At 40.4% G+C, this 16,524-nt stretch overlaps 1 protein-coding gene across 1 annotated transcript in view; it reads left to right on the forward strand.

The window, feature by feature from the left end:
- SACS (sacsin molecular chaperone) overlaps positions 1-16,524 on the forward strand; it is a 42,026-nt gene that overhangs the window by 4,828 nt on the left and 20,674 nt on the right. The window contains exons 3-6 of the mRNA XM_021678230.1: positions 2,679-2,790; positions 8,782-8,928; positions 11,233-12,715; positions 13,554-13,645. Of these exons, the coding sequence (XP_021533905.1) occupies positions 2,751-2,790; positions 8,782-8,928; positions 11,233-12,715; positions 13,554-13,645 (1,762 nt within the window). The 5' untranslated portion in view covers positions 2,679-2,750. The remainder of the gene's footprint in view (positions 1-2,678; positions 2,791-8,781; positions 8,929-11,232; positions 12,716-13,553; positions 13,646-16,524) is intronic.

The raw sequence follows: 16,524 nt of genomic DNA on the forward strand, positions 1-16,524 counted from the left end.
GATTAATGTGGTATATCACATGGTTTGATTTGCGGATATTGAACCACCCCTGCAGCCCAGGAATAAATCCCACTTGATCGTGGTGAATAATTCTTTTAATGTATTGTTGGATCCTATTAGCTAGTATCTTGTTGAGAATTTTTGTATCCATTTTCATCAGGGATATTGGCCTGTAATTCTTTTTTTTAATGGGGTCTTTGTCTGATTTTAATCAAAGTAAAGCTGGCCTCAGAGTTTGGAAGTTTTCCTTCCATTTCTATATTTTGGAACAGTTTGAAAATAATAGGTATTAATTCTTCTTTGAATGTCTGATAGAATTCCTCTGGGAAGCCATCTGGCCCTGGACTTTTGTTTGTTGGGAGATTTTTGATTAGTGATTCAATTTCTTTGCTGGTTATGGATCTGTTCAAATTTTCTATTTCTTCCTGTTTCAGTTTTGGTAGTTTGTATGTTTCTAGGAATATGTCCATTTCTTCTAGATTACTGAGTTTGTTGGCATATACTTTTTCATAATATTCTCATAATTGTTTGTATTTCTGTGGTGTTGGTTCTGATCTCTCCTCTTTCATTTGTGATTTTATTTATTTGGGTCCTTTCTCTTTTCTTTTTGATAAGTCTGGCTAGGGGTTTATTAATTTTATTAATTCTTTCAAAGAACAGCCCTTATTTTCATTGATCTGTTCGTTTTTTTGTTTGTTTGTTTCTGTATCATTTATTTCTGCTCAATCTTTATTACTTCCCTTCTTCTGCTGGCATTAGGCTTTCTTTGCTGTTCTTTTCTACCTCCTTAAGGTGTAAGGTTAGTTTTTGTGAGACTTTTCTTGCTTCTTGAGGTAGTCCTATATTGCAATTTACTTCCCTTTTAGGATTGCCTTTGCTGTATCCCAAAGGTTCTGGACTGTCGTGTTTTCATTTTCATTTGCTTTTGTGTATTTTTTAATTTCTTTTTTAATATCCTGGGTAACCCATTCATTCTTTAGTGGGATATTCTTTAATCTCCATTTTTTGTGGTCTTTCCAAATTTTTTCTTGTTGACTTCAAGTTTCATAGCATTGTGGTCTGAAAATATGCATGGTATCATCTCAGTCTTTTTCTACTGGTTGCGGCCTGATTTGTGACCCAGTATGTGATCTATTCTGGAGAAAGTTCTATGTGCACTCGAAGAGAATGTGTGTTCTGCTGCTGGATGAAATGTTCTGAATATATCTGTTAAGTTCATCTGGTCAGTGTGTCATTCAAAGCCATTGTTTCCTCGTTGATTTTCTGCTTATATGATCTGTCCATTGATGTAAGTGGGGTGTTAAAGTCCCCTTACTGTTATTGTATTATTATCAATGATTTCCTTTATGTTTGTTATTAATTGATTTATATGTTTGGGTGCTCCCAAGTTGAGGGCATAAATATTTACAGTTGTTAGATCTTCTTGATGCATAGACCCCTTATTATGATATAATGCCCTTCTTCATCTCGTTACAGTCTTTGGTTTAAAATCTCTTTTGTCTGATATAAGTATGTCTAATCTGGCTTTCTTTGGTGACCATTAGCATGATAGATGCTTCTCCACACCCTCACTTTCAATCTGTAGGTGTCTTTAGGTCTAAAAGGAGTCTCTTGTAGGGTTTGCTGTTGGCATTGCCAGAGGATCAGTATAAGCTCTTCTTACTTCTTGTCTGTCCTCACCACTCCCTCCCCTCATTTAGGGTGAATAATACAGGGTAAATTATTGTGTTTTAAAGATCCATCCATTTAAAATATAACCACTTGATTTGGTTTGGTCTAAGCCAGAGCTTCTCCAGGCAGTTGTCATCTGTTGACTTTGCTTTAGACAAGGTCCACAATAAACAAGAGATAATATCTTGAGTTCAGGTTTGATGGTTATGGTGTTGGCTTTAAGAGTTGGACTCTGAAATTATTTCAGAGCCTGGTGCTCCCTTCAAATGGACCAGAGCCCAGCCTGTTTTTGGTAGGCATGCCAAAGTGATTGGGGTTATTGAGACTGAGGGTTTTTTTGTGGCTACCTATGGTTATAAATCCTGTAGTTTGCTCTTTGCTTTCTACGTTGCAGAGGTGTGACCACCCATCCACCAAACAAGTAACACTACTACCTTCTTTGTGAGAAAGGAATGAGTCAGTCCTGACTGTGAAGAAGCTTTCAGCTTTAGTGCAGGGGAAAGACAGGTTCATAACCCAACTTCTCAAGAATGCAGAATACTAATCAGTACATACATACATGTTTCCAAAGAGAAAGTAAGTTTGATAAGGAAGTGATAAAGAAAGGTCTGTATTTGGTAACTACTTTGATAAGAAGGTATCTGTCCCAGAAACAGAACAATCCATGGTACTTTCAGAAATGGAGTACTTTCTTTTGAATGAAGGCTTTGGGTAGATTGTGAATAAGAGAGTTATAGTCTCAGGATTTGTACTGGGGGCAAGGAGATAGCAAGTTAAAAATCGCATTTTAGGTGTATAATTGGAGAAGGACTCACAAGCTCTCAACCATCCTCTCAATGCTTGTGGCAATTACTTGCAGTCATAGCCCCACTGGATTTAAAGGTAAAGATGCCAATTGTGGGTTTCTGTTACTTAAATGTAATTCTTTTTAAATGTTATAGGTAAATGGGCAGATGAGCAGATTACTGTAGTATTAAATATTATTTTTTGGTGTATTTCTTGATTAGGAATTAATTCAGAATGCAGAAGATGCGGGGGCCACCGAAGTTAAATTTTTATATGATGAAACTCAGTATGGAATGGAGACTCTTTGGTCAAAAGATATGGCACAATATCAGGGTAAGAATCGAGAATTAGGAACAAGGTTCGTTTAATGTGTTAACAGGTAATTTTTAGTGTTTTACAATACTCTGATGAATGGTCTAATTACCATGCCTACTGCATTTCTTGGCATACTTAATTCCACTTTTTCAGATGTTTTTCTCTGCTTTTGATGGATGGGAGTCTGTAAGTCAGTATTTTTAGATAACAAAGAGTAAAAATGTTGAAACTCAGAGTAACAACGTGAACACATAAGCCTCTTATTCTATTCAGTGAACGTGAGTTATATTATTAGCAAGACAGAAGGACACCCTTTCCACAGATGTCACACTTCTCTGCATTTTAGAAAGAAGTATTGTTTTCTACTTTTAGGGTACCCTTGACGTGTTTTAATGTGGGTTGGGAAGAAGGATTAAAGGAGACAAGGGAATAAGGACGATGAATGGAAGGACAGTAAGAGAACTATAACCAATCAACTCCTGATACCTCTGCCCTACTCTTTGACGTGCTGTGTTCAAAAGAATGTTAACTTTTAGTGCAACTTAAAAGTCAGTAGGATAATATATATGATACAGATGATTATATATGATTATATATAATAGAATGACTATATATGATGGAAGGTTATTGAAAATAAGAATGATTGATTCAGACTTCCCTGAACAGACTTTTAAAGAGGTGTATGTCCTTTATTTTTGAAAAGATGTTTTATGATTTAGGAGAGTAATCAACATTAATTGTTAAATACCTGAACATTATATATTTAATATTTATTAGAGCTGATATATTCATTCTTTGGTCAGATTGTGATAGGCAAGTTGTACTTGTTTGTTGTGTGAAGACAGTGAGACCTAACACACCAGGAGGCTGCCATTCTAGCCCTGACCCCTCCTGCCTTGGTGATGGGGGCAGACCGTCTCTCTACCGTTGTCCAGTTTTATAAAGAAAGGAGTGTCAAGTCAGGTGTCCTGGTTTTAGGATTCCCTGATTTATTATAACTACTGTTGAAAGATACCAGGTGTGGAGAGGAGGCTCTTGTTTAGGTCCTGATCCTGCACGGGCCCACCACAAGGCATGTCTCCACTGGGCACCGGTTTGCCCAGCGACCACTCCAATCCCCATATATATGCACCATGATTAAGCAGATGGCTCAGCCCTGCTTAATTTCAGTCTGCTCACCTATAAATGGTAATAAGAACAAAATCTGCCTCCAAGTTACTATTTTTTAAAGATTTTATTTTATTTTATTTTTTTAAAGATTTTATTTATTTATTTGACAGAGAGAGACACAGTGAGAGAAGAACACAAGCAGAGGAAGTGGAAGAGGGAGAGGCAGGCTTCCTGCCGAGCGGGGAGCCCGATGCGGGGCTCGATCCCAGAATGCTGGGATCATGACCTGAGCCGAAGGCAGGCGCTTAACAACTGAGCCACCCAAGCGCCCCTATTTTTTAAAGATTTTATTTGAGAGCAAGCGAGTGAGAGAGCACGTGAGCGAGCACAGAGGGAGTGGGAGAAGCAGATTGCTAACAGGGAGCCCGACGTGGGGCTCTATCCCAGGACCCCAAGATCATGACCTGAGCAGAAGACAGATGCTTAACTGACTGAGCCACTCAGGTGCCCCTGCCTCCAAGTTATTTTGTGGATTAAATAGGCTCATCTGTGAAAATTTTATGTCTGGTGTCACACTGATATTAATATGTGTGTACTGTAGAGCTATAAAGGTGTGAGGAGATCCTAGAAGTGTTTTGCTTCAAACTCCTACCTAAAGTCTAGGATTTTTTGCTTCCAGCCTTGACTTCACCTCGTTTAAAAAAAAAAAATACTTGAAACAAGATTATTTAACTGAATTTGGGCGTAAGTACAGTTGACTCTGGAAGAATGTGGGTGTTAGGGGCGCCGACCCCTGTGCAGTCAAAAATCTGTGTATAACTTCTGACTTCCCCACAACTTAACTACTAACAACCTACTACTGACCAGAAGCATCTTATCCATAACGTAGTCAATTTTTTTTTTTTAAAGATTATATTTATTTATTTGACAGAGAGAGACCCAGCGAGAGAGGGAACACAAGCAGGGGGAGTGGGAGAGGGAGAAGCAGGCTTCCCTGCGGAGCAGGGAGCCCGATGCGGGGCTCGATCCCAGGACCCTGGGATCATGACCTGAGCTGAAGGCAGATGCTTAACGACTGAGCCACCCAGGCTCCCCCTGAATATTTTTTTTAAAGAATTTATTTGACAGAGAGAGACAAAGCGAGAGCGGGAACACAAGCAGGGGGAGTGGGAGAGGGAGAAGCAGGCTTCCCGCTGAGCAGGGAGCCCGATGCGGGGCTTGATCCCAGAACCCTGGGATCATGACCTGAGCTGAAGGCAGACGCTTAACGACTGAGCCACCCAGGCACCCCCATAACATAGTCAATTAACACATATTTTGTATGCTATATGTATTAGGTACTGTATTCTTCCAATATGGTAAACTAGAGGAAAGAAAATGTAAAATCATAAGAAAAAGAAAATACATTTACTGAAAAAAAATCCGCGTATAATCTGTGCAGTTCAAACCTATGTTGTTCAAGGGTCAGCTGTATACTTAGAAGTAAGCTCTTTAAATTATTATCAGATGAGCTGATTTAAAATAAACTTGGACACATAAAAGTAGGGAGAAATGATCTTTGATACCTTTATTTAACAATATTTGTTGAGGACCCTCCATGCTCTTGCATATTTGAGAATATCTTTCTCTTATGTTCAGATGTGAATGTTGTCTTAACTGGTATTATCTTCTTGGATCTTAGTTTTGTTTCCCTTTATTGATACTTAAATTTGCAAAAGAGAACTTTTCAGTCTACCTTGTTTTGTTCTTTTTTATGTAATCAGATGACAAAAGACTCAATCTGTCAAATCAGGTGCATAGAAATGAGGAGATCTCACCCATTTTCACACCAGTAAGGATTTCAAGGATGTGATTAATTAAGAGACACAGTGAAGGAAGTGTGGAGAAGTCTTGGACTTCCAGCACCTCCCGCTAGGTCCATTCATGTGTTGGATACATATGGGCCTAAGGTTATCAGAGGTGGCCTCTGAGTGATGGACACAGGTCATCATCACCTACACAAAAGGAGCTATTGCATACATCATAAAACATGTGCACGGTTTTCTCTGATAATTAAATAGCTTGTGACTTTTTCAGGGAGTTCTGTCTAATAAATCTGTAAATTCCAGGTTTACTTATAATAAGGAAGTTCTAAAAGCATCCACTAGACTCCTCTGCTAGCAGGTAGTGTTAGTGTGTTTGCCAGAGATCTGTCATCAGCATGTTTACAAGGAAATTTGGCTGGCTTCTCTCCCTCTCTTTCTCTCTCTCTCCCTCCCTCTCCCCCTATTCCTTTTCAAAAGGAGAAAGTAGATTGTAGGCCTGCTGCTCACCTTTCCTTCCCAGATAAATAACTTCTGTTCGAGAAAATTCTCTCAAGAGGTTTATTCTTTTGTTATTTCACTCTCAGAACCAAGAGGCACCTTTTCAATCAGGGTGGATTGGGGTATTTTAAAATTGACCTGCAAGATGGAGGTGGAGATTCAGTGAGATTCAAGATTAAATTGCCAGGATGAGTATGATTCCAGAATGAGGATAATCAGATAATACCATGATTAAAATCTGAAATAAGAACTGGATTATGCCTGCTAGATACAGAAGCCAGTGAAGAGCGATGCATCCAGCTGCCTCATCCATTTGTCTGCTGGCTGAGGTGGGCTCATCTGAGTGCCACCTGGTTCAGTCACTGACTAGCCCGTGTGTCACACGTGCTCCGGAAGCCGGTATACACGTGTGTCTGGCAGGCGTGCTCCAGAAGCCTGCATGCACGTGTGTCAGGTGCGCTCTGGAAGCCAGTGTACAGAGCAGTTCCACGAATAGGGGTGTTTGCTGCCTGTGTCCTTCTTTTTAGGAGCTCACTGATGGGGTCTGATGGGAGACAGGTAACCTTGGAGAGTGAGATTGTGAGGAGGAAATTCTTCTTCATTAGAAGCACTACTTTGTTTCAATTTGTAAGAACATGCATCTGTTTTGTAACTTGACAGATGTTTTCTAAAAGCAGCTGGGCCGCAGAGGGTTTTTGGGTTGACAGTGGGAAGGAAGGGAGGTCTTCCTCCAGGCTGGCAGCTCTGCTTTGCTCCTGGCATGCCGGGTTACGTGGTGTGTTCCCTGCTGGATTTTTAATTCCCTTCCATAGACCTTCTAGTTATGTAAGTTCTTTCTGGATTCTGGCAGAGGTTCACTCTCAGTCCCGGTGTTCAGTGTTGTGAGGTTTTGTGGTCCCTGTTTCTGTGTCTTCATAGGTATTTTTAATGGATGTTTGGAGTAGGCAGAACCAGACACTGTTCACCAGATGCCGTTTCAGACCAGCTACAGTTAGCTGTTGGCAATTAGGATACTTATTTTATTAGGAGAACTGTAACAATATTTTGCTAATCATAAATACTTAACATGTCATATACCATAGTCACAGTATGATTACAACAGTCACAGTATCTGACTGTTTCGGGGTTTACTCTGGTGGCATTTCCTGGGCCCTCATTTGCATTGTGTCATTTGAGCCTCCACACTTCTTTGTGAGGCGATACTGTTCTCGTCCTTATTTTACAGACGAGCAGATGGGGACACTGAGGTTTACAGACTTTTGTTTGCTGGAAGTGATGAGCTGGTAATGGTAGAGCTGGGTCTGAAATCCAGAGTCCGCTTCAGCCACTGCGTGCTCCTCCTCAGCCCTTGGCAGTCTTGGCTACTTTCCTATCCATTCTTAGTCTGTTACATACAGCACCAGGCCATTTTTATAAAACAAGCGATAGCCAACATCCCCATATCTGAGCTTGAATTTATAGGTGTGTGAAGAGAGGCTTCTGGGGGTGCTGGAAGGTTCTCTGTGTTTATTTGGATGAAGGTTCCACAGGTTTATTCGCTTTGTAAGAATTCATCAAGCTGTGCACTTAAGATCTTTGTACTTCACTGTATGTGTGTTATACTTCAGTAACTTTTTAAAAGAACAATGTTTTTTTTTTTTAAAAGATTTTATTTATTGAGAGAGAGAGCGTGCACGTGTCCGCACGCGTGCATGAGTGGGGGGAGGGGCAGAGGGAGAAGCAGACTCCCCACTGAGCAAGGAGCCCCACAAGGGACTCAATCCCAGAATCTGAGATCATGACCTGAGCTGAAGGCAGATGCTTAACCAACTGAGCCACCCAGGCGCCCCCAAAGAACAATGTTAATTATTTTTAAATATGTTGAATTACTATAGTTGAACATATTCAAAGAATGTTAAGAGATTCTGAAGTTTCAAAAAGTGGTGCTCCAAAAACATTTTGAATTATAAATTCACATTATAAATTCAAATATTTTGAATTACAGAGATAACCTTTTAAAAGAGCTACTTTGAAGACAGGATAGTATTATTCTGAAGTGCTGATTTTAAAATTTGTCACATTAATGATTGTTTTAGTTATACAGGTAATGCCTTGTATAGAAAAATCCAGAGGCTGACAAAAACAAACAGGGTGATTATTAACATGACTAAAGGATTATTTTTCTCTTTATGAAATAATATATTAACAAGGTTTTTTTTAGATAGCAAGTCTCCTTAGTACATTTATAGGTTATCCTGTTTACAAAATGATTTAAATATGCTATTTAGGAAAAAATTTTATAAAGTAATAACTATATTCTTACTTCCTCATTTGCTCTGTGGTTTGGATGTCTAAGTATCATAACATCCTTAATTTTCCCTTTTTGGAGTTTTGGCCAGCAATAATTTTGTTTTTCCTGCTAGTTATTTTTACCATTAGTTTGTGTTTTTACTTTCATTGTGAAAATCGGAATTACAATGCAGAATTCAGTCATTCCATTCACTTCTTTCTATCTTCCCATGGAATAAGCAGTTTTATGTAGAGGAAGCTCTTGACAGAGGACCGAACACCACGGCTTACTTCTTTCTGAATACTGCATGTGCACTTTAACACGCAGGGCCGGCTTTGTATGTATACAACAATGCAGTTTTCACCCCAGAGGACTGGCATGGCATTCAGGAAATAGCCAGAAGCAGGAAAAAGGACGACCCCCTGAAGGTTGGAAGATTTGGAATTGGGTTTAATTCTGTCTATCATATAACAGGTATAGTATTTGGTTTTTGGGTCACGGTCATGAAAATTATTTTAACCTATATTTTGTAATTTATTTGGTTAACTTTGGAGATGATACTTTTAAAAGCCATCTTTTCCAAATTCTCTGATGGTGGCAAGAAGTATGCCAGTGAATTATCCATGTTTTCTAAAGTTACCATGGTCGGTACACCAAAGCTTCATCATGTGATGCTAAATATTAATGTTGTGATCCGGTGGGATCAGTGTAATATTATATGTTAAGTCATTTTACATGAAGTTTGAAATGTAACTCTTCAAATGCCTATTCAAATTATTACTACTCTAAAAATTTTTACACTGAATATCTTTGAGTCAGACAAATGGATTTTCACAGATTTTCTTGTACATATTTTTAAATATTAGGAGATTAAAGAGGAAAGTATAATACTCAGTGGAATTGAATAATGAACAAAGTGAAGATCTTTGATTCTGGTTTCTCAGCATTTTCCTGATAAAAGTTTTACTCTTCTTAAACTTTTGAGTATTTTAAAGATTACTTTGAAATCATGTTTTGAATCTAGAAAGAATATGAGGATTCCGGTTCGTGGTTACAATAGGAAGTACTTTAAACTCTTGGTGTAGACATCTCTAAGAGTAGATGGCTATTCTTCCAGAGTCAAAGCTCTCAGTATTTACTGTAGTTTGTGCTAAAAAAGTTTTTTTCATGGAATTGGCACTTGCAGTGGTTTAGTTTCCAACTCTGTTTGTATTTTGAACTTGCAGGAGGAGAGACTGAGCTGGCTGGCAGAGCTGTAGCTATAGCGAGGGTAACCCTATGACTTACTGTTCAAACCGGAGCACTCATCAGGGTGGAAGAGGGTGGTGTCATTCTCAAACCGCTGGCCTGAACTGGGACTGCCCTTGCCTAGTGGGACGTTGGGTCACCCTCACTATAGCCCAATTTTAGTAAGCCTCTATTTTGATTGCATTTATATTATTATAATCTATTGTGTAACTTAAATCATACATTAAATCATATCTCACAGTATTATGTAACAGTTATACATGAACGTTAACATTGATATGTTCAACCATTTGTGAGTTACCCTTCAGGTCTGTGGAAGTTTTAAAATTTTATGGGGGCACATACATGAATTGCCTAAGTGTGGAGACTGTCGTACAGGAATGAACTGTTCAGTCAGAGGGTCAAGCTGACTGCCAACATCTGCGCATCACTGTGGGTTTGTTTGTTCCCCGTTGGTGAAGGAGCATGTTTATGTGGGACAGTATTAACTGGAGTGCTGTGCTCTAATCTGAGGCTTTGCAGAGGTCATGCATCATGCTTTACAACTGTCAGGAATCTCTCTGACATAATTTCAGTAACGGGAGTGCAGACGTGATGTAAAGGGAGCACAGACGAGAGTGCCATCCCACCACATTGTTGATGGATTTAGCGGCTGGGTTGGTGGACATCACATTTCCTACTTAAAATACCTGGAAGCTTAGGAATCTGTGGTGTGACAGCTCGGCCTGGTGTTGATGACCATAAATATTAACGTGCATCTTGCATGAAGGTTAGGTGCTAAAGTCAGCATGTGAGGCAAAACACGTCACAGTTACTCTCAGGAAGTCCTTAGAAAGGCACCGTGGTGAAGAATTTCTTTAAGTACAGAGCATCTGACATACTTAGTTTTTCTGCCTCTGTCGAAATATTCTGTCTGTGGTTGAGAAGCAGGTGAAACAGTTGCTGTTGGTTTTAGGAGGCATGCCTTATAAAAAATACGTCTCTTGCAGCACTGCGCTTGGGTTCCGCGTGGTGAGGTGTGCTCGGCGTGAGAAGCGAACCAGGGGGGCTTGTTGTAGCCTCACCCCAGGGCCTTTGCCCACCGAGTAACGTGGTGGGCAGAGTCACCTGCACTCTGATTTCTCTCCCCCACTTTTCGGAGAATCTGTGGTTGAAGTGTTTATTTTGAGTGTAGGATGCAACTCTGTATAATTGGGTTCAGGTGGCTGTGGGGGCTGAGTATAAATATCCAGATACCCTTTACATATGGTAATTGTTTAGTAGGTGTTTGAAGATTTATCTTATGTTTTCACAGTAATCCTTAAGTTTCTCTGCCTGGTACTTACTGAATCAAAAGAGAAATCATTAGATTTCATGTTCAGAGAATTAAATTTTTGAGCTAAATTTAGTTTGTTTTTAGATAAATCTGTGTTAGAGTCACTTTATGGTTTATGCTTTTCCATACACTGTTTTGATAGTAATTGTACATTGTAATTATAATTGTCCATTAAATTTCAGAGTTGATCATGACTGTTGAATTTTTCTTTGCAGATGTTCCTTGTATATTTAGTGGTGACCAGATTGGGATGCTAGATCCTCATCAAACCCTTTTTGGTCCACATGAATCAGGCCAATGTTGGAATCTCAAAGATGACAGCAAAGAAATTAGTGAACTTTCAGACCAGTTTGCACCATTTATTGGCATTTTTGGAAGCACCAAGGAAACGTTTGTAAATGCCAATTTTCCAGGAACGTTTTTCCGTTTCCCTCTCCGCCTACAACCTTCCCAGCTGAGTAGTAACCTCTACAACAAGCAGAAGGTTCTTGAGTTGTTTGAATCTTTCAGGGCAGATGCAGACACAGTGCTGCTCTTCCTGAAAAGTGTGCAGGATGTCTCCTTACACATCCGAGAGGCCGATGGAACCGACAGACTGGTGTTTAGGGTAACTGCTAGTGAGAACAAGGCCCTGAAACATGAGCGGCCCAATTCTGTAAAGATCCTGGAAACTGCTATAAGTAACTATTGTAAAAAGATTCCAAGCAATAGCATAACCTGTGTAACATATCACTTAAATATAGTTTTAGAAGATGAGAGTACTAAGGACGCACAAAAAACATCTTGGCTGGTGTGTAACAGTGTGGGTGGGCGAGGGATTAGTGGTAAACTTGATTCTTTAGCTGATGAACTGAAATTTGTCCCAATCATTGGAATAGCCATGTCTTTATCGAGAGATGATGAAGAAAAAGGAGCAACAGCTGATTTCCCAGGAAAAGCCTTCTGCTTTCTTCCTTTGCCGCCGGGTGAGGAGAGCAAAACAGGCCTCCCGGTTCACATCAGCGGGTTCTTTGGCCTGACTGACAATCGCAGAAGCATAAAGTGGCGAGAGCTGGACCAGTGGAGAGACCCGGCAGCCTTGTGGAATGAATTTCTTGTTGTGAACGTCGTCCCTAAAGCCTACGCGACTCTGATCTTAGATTCCATAAAACGTCTGGAGACAGAAAGGAGCTCTGATTTTCCCTTGTCAGTTGACATCATCTATAAGCTTTGGCCCGACGCAAGCAAAGTCAAGGTGCACTGGCGGCCCGTGTTGGAGCCTCTGTTCAATGAGCTGTTCCAGAACGCGGTCCTGTATTCCATTAGCAACCACTGGGTCAAGTTGGAGCAGGCCTACTTCTCAGAACTGGACGAAAGTTTGGAATACACAAAAACCGTGCTTGACTACCTCCAGAGCTCAGGGAAGCAGATTGTCAAGGTGCCGGCCAATCTCGCTGCTGCCGTTCAGCTCGCTGCCTCCAGCGCCAAGCCTGTGAGGAAGGTGACGCCCGCGTGGGTGCGGCAGGTGCTGAGGAAGTCTGCACACCCGGGCGATGCCCAAGGCAAGCTTCACCTTCTGGAATTCGTGCTTTCTGACCAAGCCTACAGTGAACTGCTGGGGTTGGAGCTGCTACCTTTACAAAATGGAAATTTTGTGCCCTTCTCCTCATCTGTATCAGATCAAGATGTTATTTATATTACCTCAGAAGACTATCCAAGGTAGAGCTCACGCTTCTGCTGTGCTTGTTTCCTCCCCCCTCCCCCATGCACGTCCGGAATCCTTTATTGTGAGATCTGTCAGTCACCATCAGGGTAGATTTATAGTCAGGAAGACTTCTGCAGAAATACTTTGTTAAGATATGAAAGGGTATATTTTTACATTCTAAAGTGAAAGTGCATTCAGATGTCGATCAGCCAAAAAGTTATCAAACAGTTGTTTCTCTTGAAAATCCCAATAACAGGACACTGAAAACAATGGTTCTAAAGCGCTAATAATGAAGTAAGATGGAGTCGATAATGAATTATGTTGATGAAATTGAATTTAATGAGAGAGAATAGCACATTAAGGAACTTTTTTTTTTTAAAGATTTTTAATTTATTTATTTGAGAGCGAGAGAATGAGATAGAGAGAGCATGAGAGGGGGGAGGGCCAGAGGGAGAAGCAGACTCCCTGCTGAGCAGGGAGCCCGATGCGGGACTCGATCCCGGGACTCCAGGATCATGACCTGAGCCGAAGGCAGCTGCTTAACCAACTGAGCCACCCAGGCGCCCAAGGAACTCTTTATAACTGAGGATGTGTATGACATCTCAGAAAATAAAGTTAATTTCATTCTAAGATGTTTAGACTATTGTGAACTTGGATATGGTGCATGATGCCACCATGTTTTAAAGTGAAGTCTAGATAATATTCGATCAAAAAGTATTGCAGTGTGATTTGGTACGTGCGTTATAATTTATGGAAAATAGTACATTTAACTGATTTGAAGTTACGTAATTGAATTTCTTTATCTTAGAATTGTTAGAAGGTTGTAATTGCCGTGTTACTTTCACTTTTTAGGTCCCTTTTCCCAGGTCTTGAAGGAAGGTTCATTTTGGATAGCTTGAAGCCTCACGTTATAGCTGCTTTAAAGGAAGCTGCCCAAACCCGAGGTATTATAGTTGCTTAGTTTTTTTTTCTTTTTTTAAATAAACCTATTGATAAAAATATAGTTTTTATAAGTTTTCTGTGAAGTTAAACCAATATGAAATTGCCAAGAGTTATCCATTCTAGACCTATAAGTCAACAATTTCAGATGGTTCAACCTAATGTAATTATTTTATTTTAAGGCATTTCAGTGCTAGATTCGGACATCTAAAAGAATCCAAAGGTGATACTTTATTTCAAAACCTCTCCTGTCACAGCAGGGTGGTGTACATTTAGGGTAATTTCTTACACAGATTTTTTTTTTTTTTTTAAAGATTTTATTTATTTGTCAGAGAGAGCGAGAGAGCACAAGCAGGGGGAATGGCAGGCAGAGGGGAAAGCAGGCTCCCCGCTGAGCAAGGAGCCCGATGCGGGGCTCGATCCCAGGACCCTGGGACCATGACCTGACCGAAAGCAGAGGCTTAACCGACTGAGCCACCCAAGTGTCCCTTGCACAGCTTTTTAATGCTTTCCCATTTCCTTTCTCACTTGAACCCCAGTCTCATGTCTTGTACCCCTTTTAGTAGTGAGCACAGCTGTTGTTGGTTGGATCGCACAGAGGAAGGACGAGTCAGAAGCTCAGGGCTTGCACCTGCCAGCCTTGTTGTGTCACCCACACCACCCAGTCCTCCAGAGGTCCGTGTGGCTGTGCTGGCTCTGCCCCAGGGATTGCAGACTGAGGGCAGTGTGAGGAAAGGGGACTCTTGAGGTTATGGCAAAGGATGGGTGTCCTTTATTGAGAATTCTTTTTAGGAAAAGACAGAGTGGTCTGGGGGGGGGGAAACCAGCATGGGTCTTAATAGTAGCTTTCAACTTTTGCGAGCATCCTTTCCCTTATAAGACCATTGTCTGAACTCTAAGTTAGGTACGGGCCTGGAAAATTCTGGATTTTTCCCATCGGTTAAGGTTATAAAGGTGTATTTTTTGTGGTGTGTCTTTTATAGCATATGCTGTTTTCTTTTGAAGGATAATGACTAAAGGAAAAGTTGCTATTCATTATACATCTTTATTCATTTAAATAAAAGTGAAAAGAGTTGGAATGGGGGAGGCGAACTAAGGATGAGCCCAGGTGGGACAAAAGGAAGAAGAGTCTGCAGTGCTGTTACCGTACGGATCTGTAACTGTGAGCCAGGAAGTGGACATTGATCTTTCCACTATTTAGATGATTCACCTAGTTGGGAATGGTCTTCAAAGTAGCCTTTTTGGGAGTCTAAACTCGGATTCCTATAACTCTGCTGTTCTGTGCTCCAAAATTTTAGAAATCCTTATTTTTCAAAATCTGTATTATAGTCTTGTATAAAAACTTCACATTGTAATATAATGCACATACAGAAAAGTACACATATCATAAATGTAGGCTCAATGAAATTTTACAAACAGAACACACCCAGGTCAAAACCCAGAAGATTTTCCACACCCAGACACCATCTCAGGCCTTCTCCAGTCCTATCCACTCACACCGTGATCCTGGCATTTAGTAGCACAGATGAGCTCAGCTAGTTATTGTGCTTTCTGAAAGGGGAATCATGCAGTGTGTGCTGTGTGTTTCTTTGACTTACTCTTATCCATCCAGGTTGTCTGATTGTAGATCCTTCTTTCTCATTGTGTGATGTATTGCTTTCTTTTGAAGAGAATGTTTTTGTTAATGGCCAGTAGTTTCTCAGGTGGATATGGATTTGGAAATCAGCCCAGTTATTCAAGTTATTCAGAACCAAATCAGGTGCAGGGGGTACAAGTCCAACAGAATAATACTGCTTTTACTCAGAACTTTTCAGATACCTTCTTCTCAGGGTATGACCACAACTTGTTTGTCTAGCCTCGGGTGGATGGGGGTACCTTTTGTTATATTTTTAGAATGAGTTAAACTTATACATTTACTTAGGTGATTTGACATTTTTATAAAGTTGAGTCTTCCCACTTTGTGTGTCTTTTCATTTTCTCATCTGTGGATTCTGATTTGTTATTTTGGGATTATACCATAAGCACTGTTTTGTCTCTGGTTCTTGGTTAATTTTCTCTGGACTAACGCGAGATGGATCGAGTTGACTGTTTTTGTTTGTCACCCATAATGTGTAGCTCGGTTCTCCCAGAAATTGTCTTCAGGGTCACTTTTCTTTATATCAGTTTAAGTTTAGGCTACGATTCTCATGATTATTTAGTAATCCTGACCTCTGGCCTTTTCAGTATTTTATTTGGCCATATGGTGATGGGTAACTGCCTCCTGGGCATCTTAGTTCCAGGCAAAAATTACTTTTTGATATTTGTTTGTTGCCTTGAACAGTTTTAATGTTTTGGGAGCATTATGATGTGGAGGCTGATGAGGACGCAGTAAGTGATGCCCTTGCTTTGCTTTTCTGAGAGCTGAGTCGGTGAAGAGATGCCCAGAGAGTAGTCCAGCAGATAAACGTCACAGATCACTCCCTGACGTCCTGATAATTCTGGTGTTGGAGATCATGGCTGATGGCAGGCGGCTTGCTTCTGCTGTTGCCCAGCACAGTGTGGAGGAGCCACCTCTGACGGCTTCTTGGCATCATGCAGGTTCTTTTCTGAAGTGACCGATCAGATATGCTATTCCACGTTCTGGTGGCGTGGGGCAGACGGAGGGCATTAGTGAGTGTGGGAGAACAGAGCCCATGTGCTATTTATGGAGCTCCCTTCATATGGTAGGGAACATCACACATAAACAACATTTAATTTTTTATTTATTATTTTATCTTTTTTTGCTCTAAATAATGATTATGTGGCTGTTTTGCTGACATAGAGCGCTGTGGACTTCTGTTTACTGATTATCAGTAACAACCGATTGCCCAGTTTTGAAAGTACTGCTGCCTAGAATTGAAACATG

Source organism: Neomonachus schauinslandi, chromosome 3 (genome assembly GCF_002201575.2).
Source record: "Neomonachus schauinslandi chromosome 3, ASM220157v2, whole genome shotgun sequence".
Classification (NCBI taxonomy): Eukaryota; Metazoa; Chordata; class Mammalia; order Carnivora; family Phocidae; genus Neomonachus; species Neomonachus schauinslandi.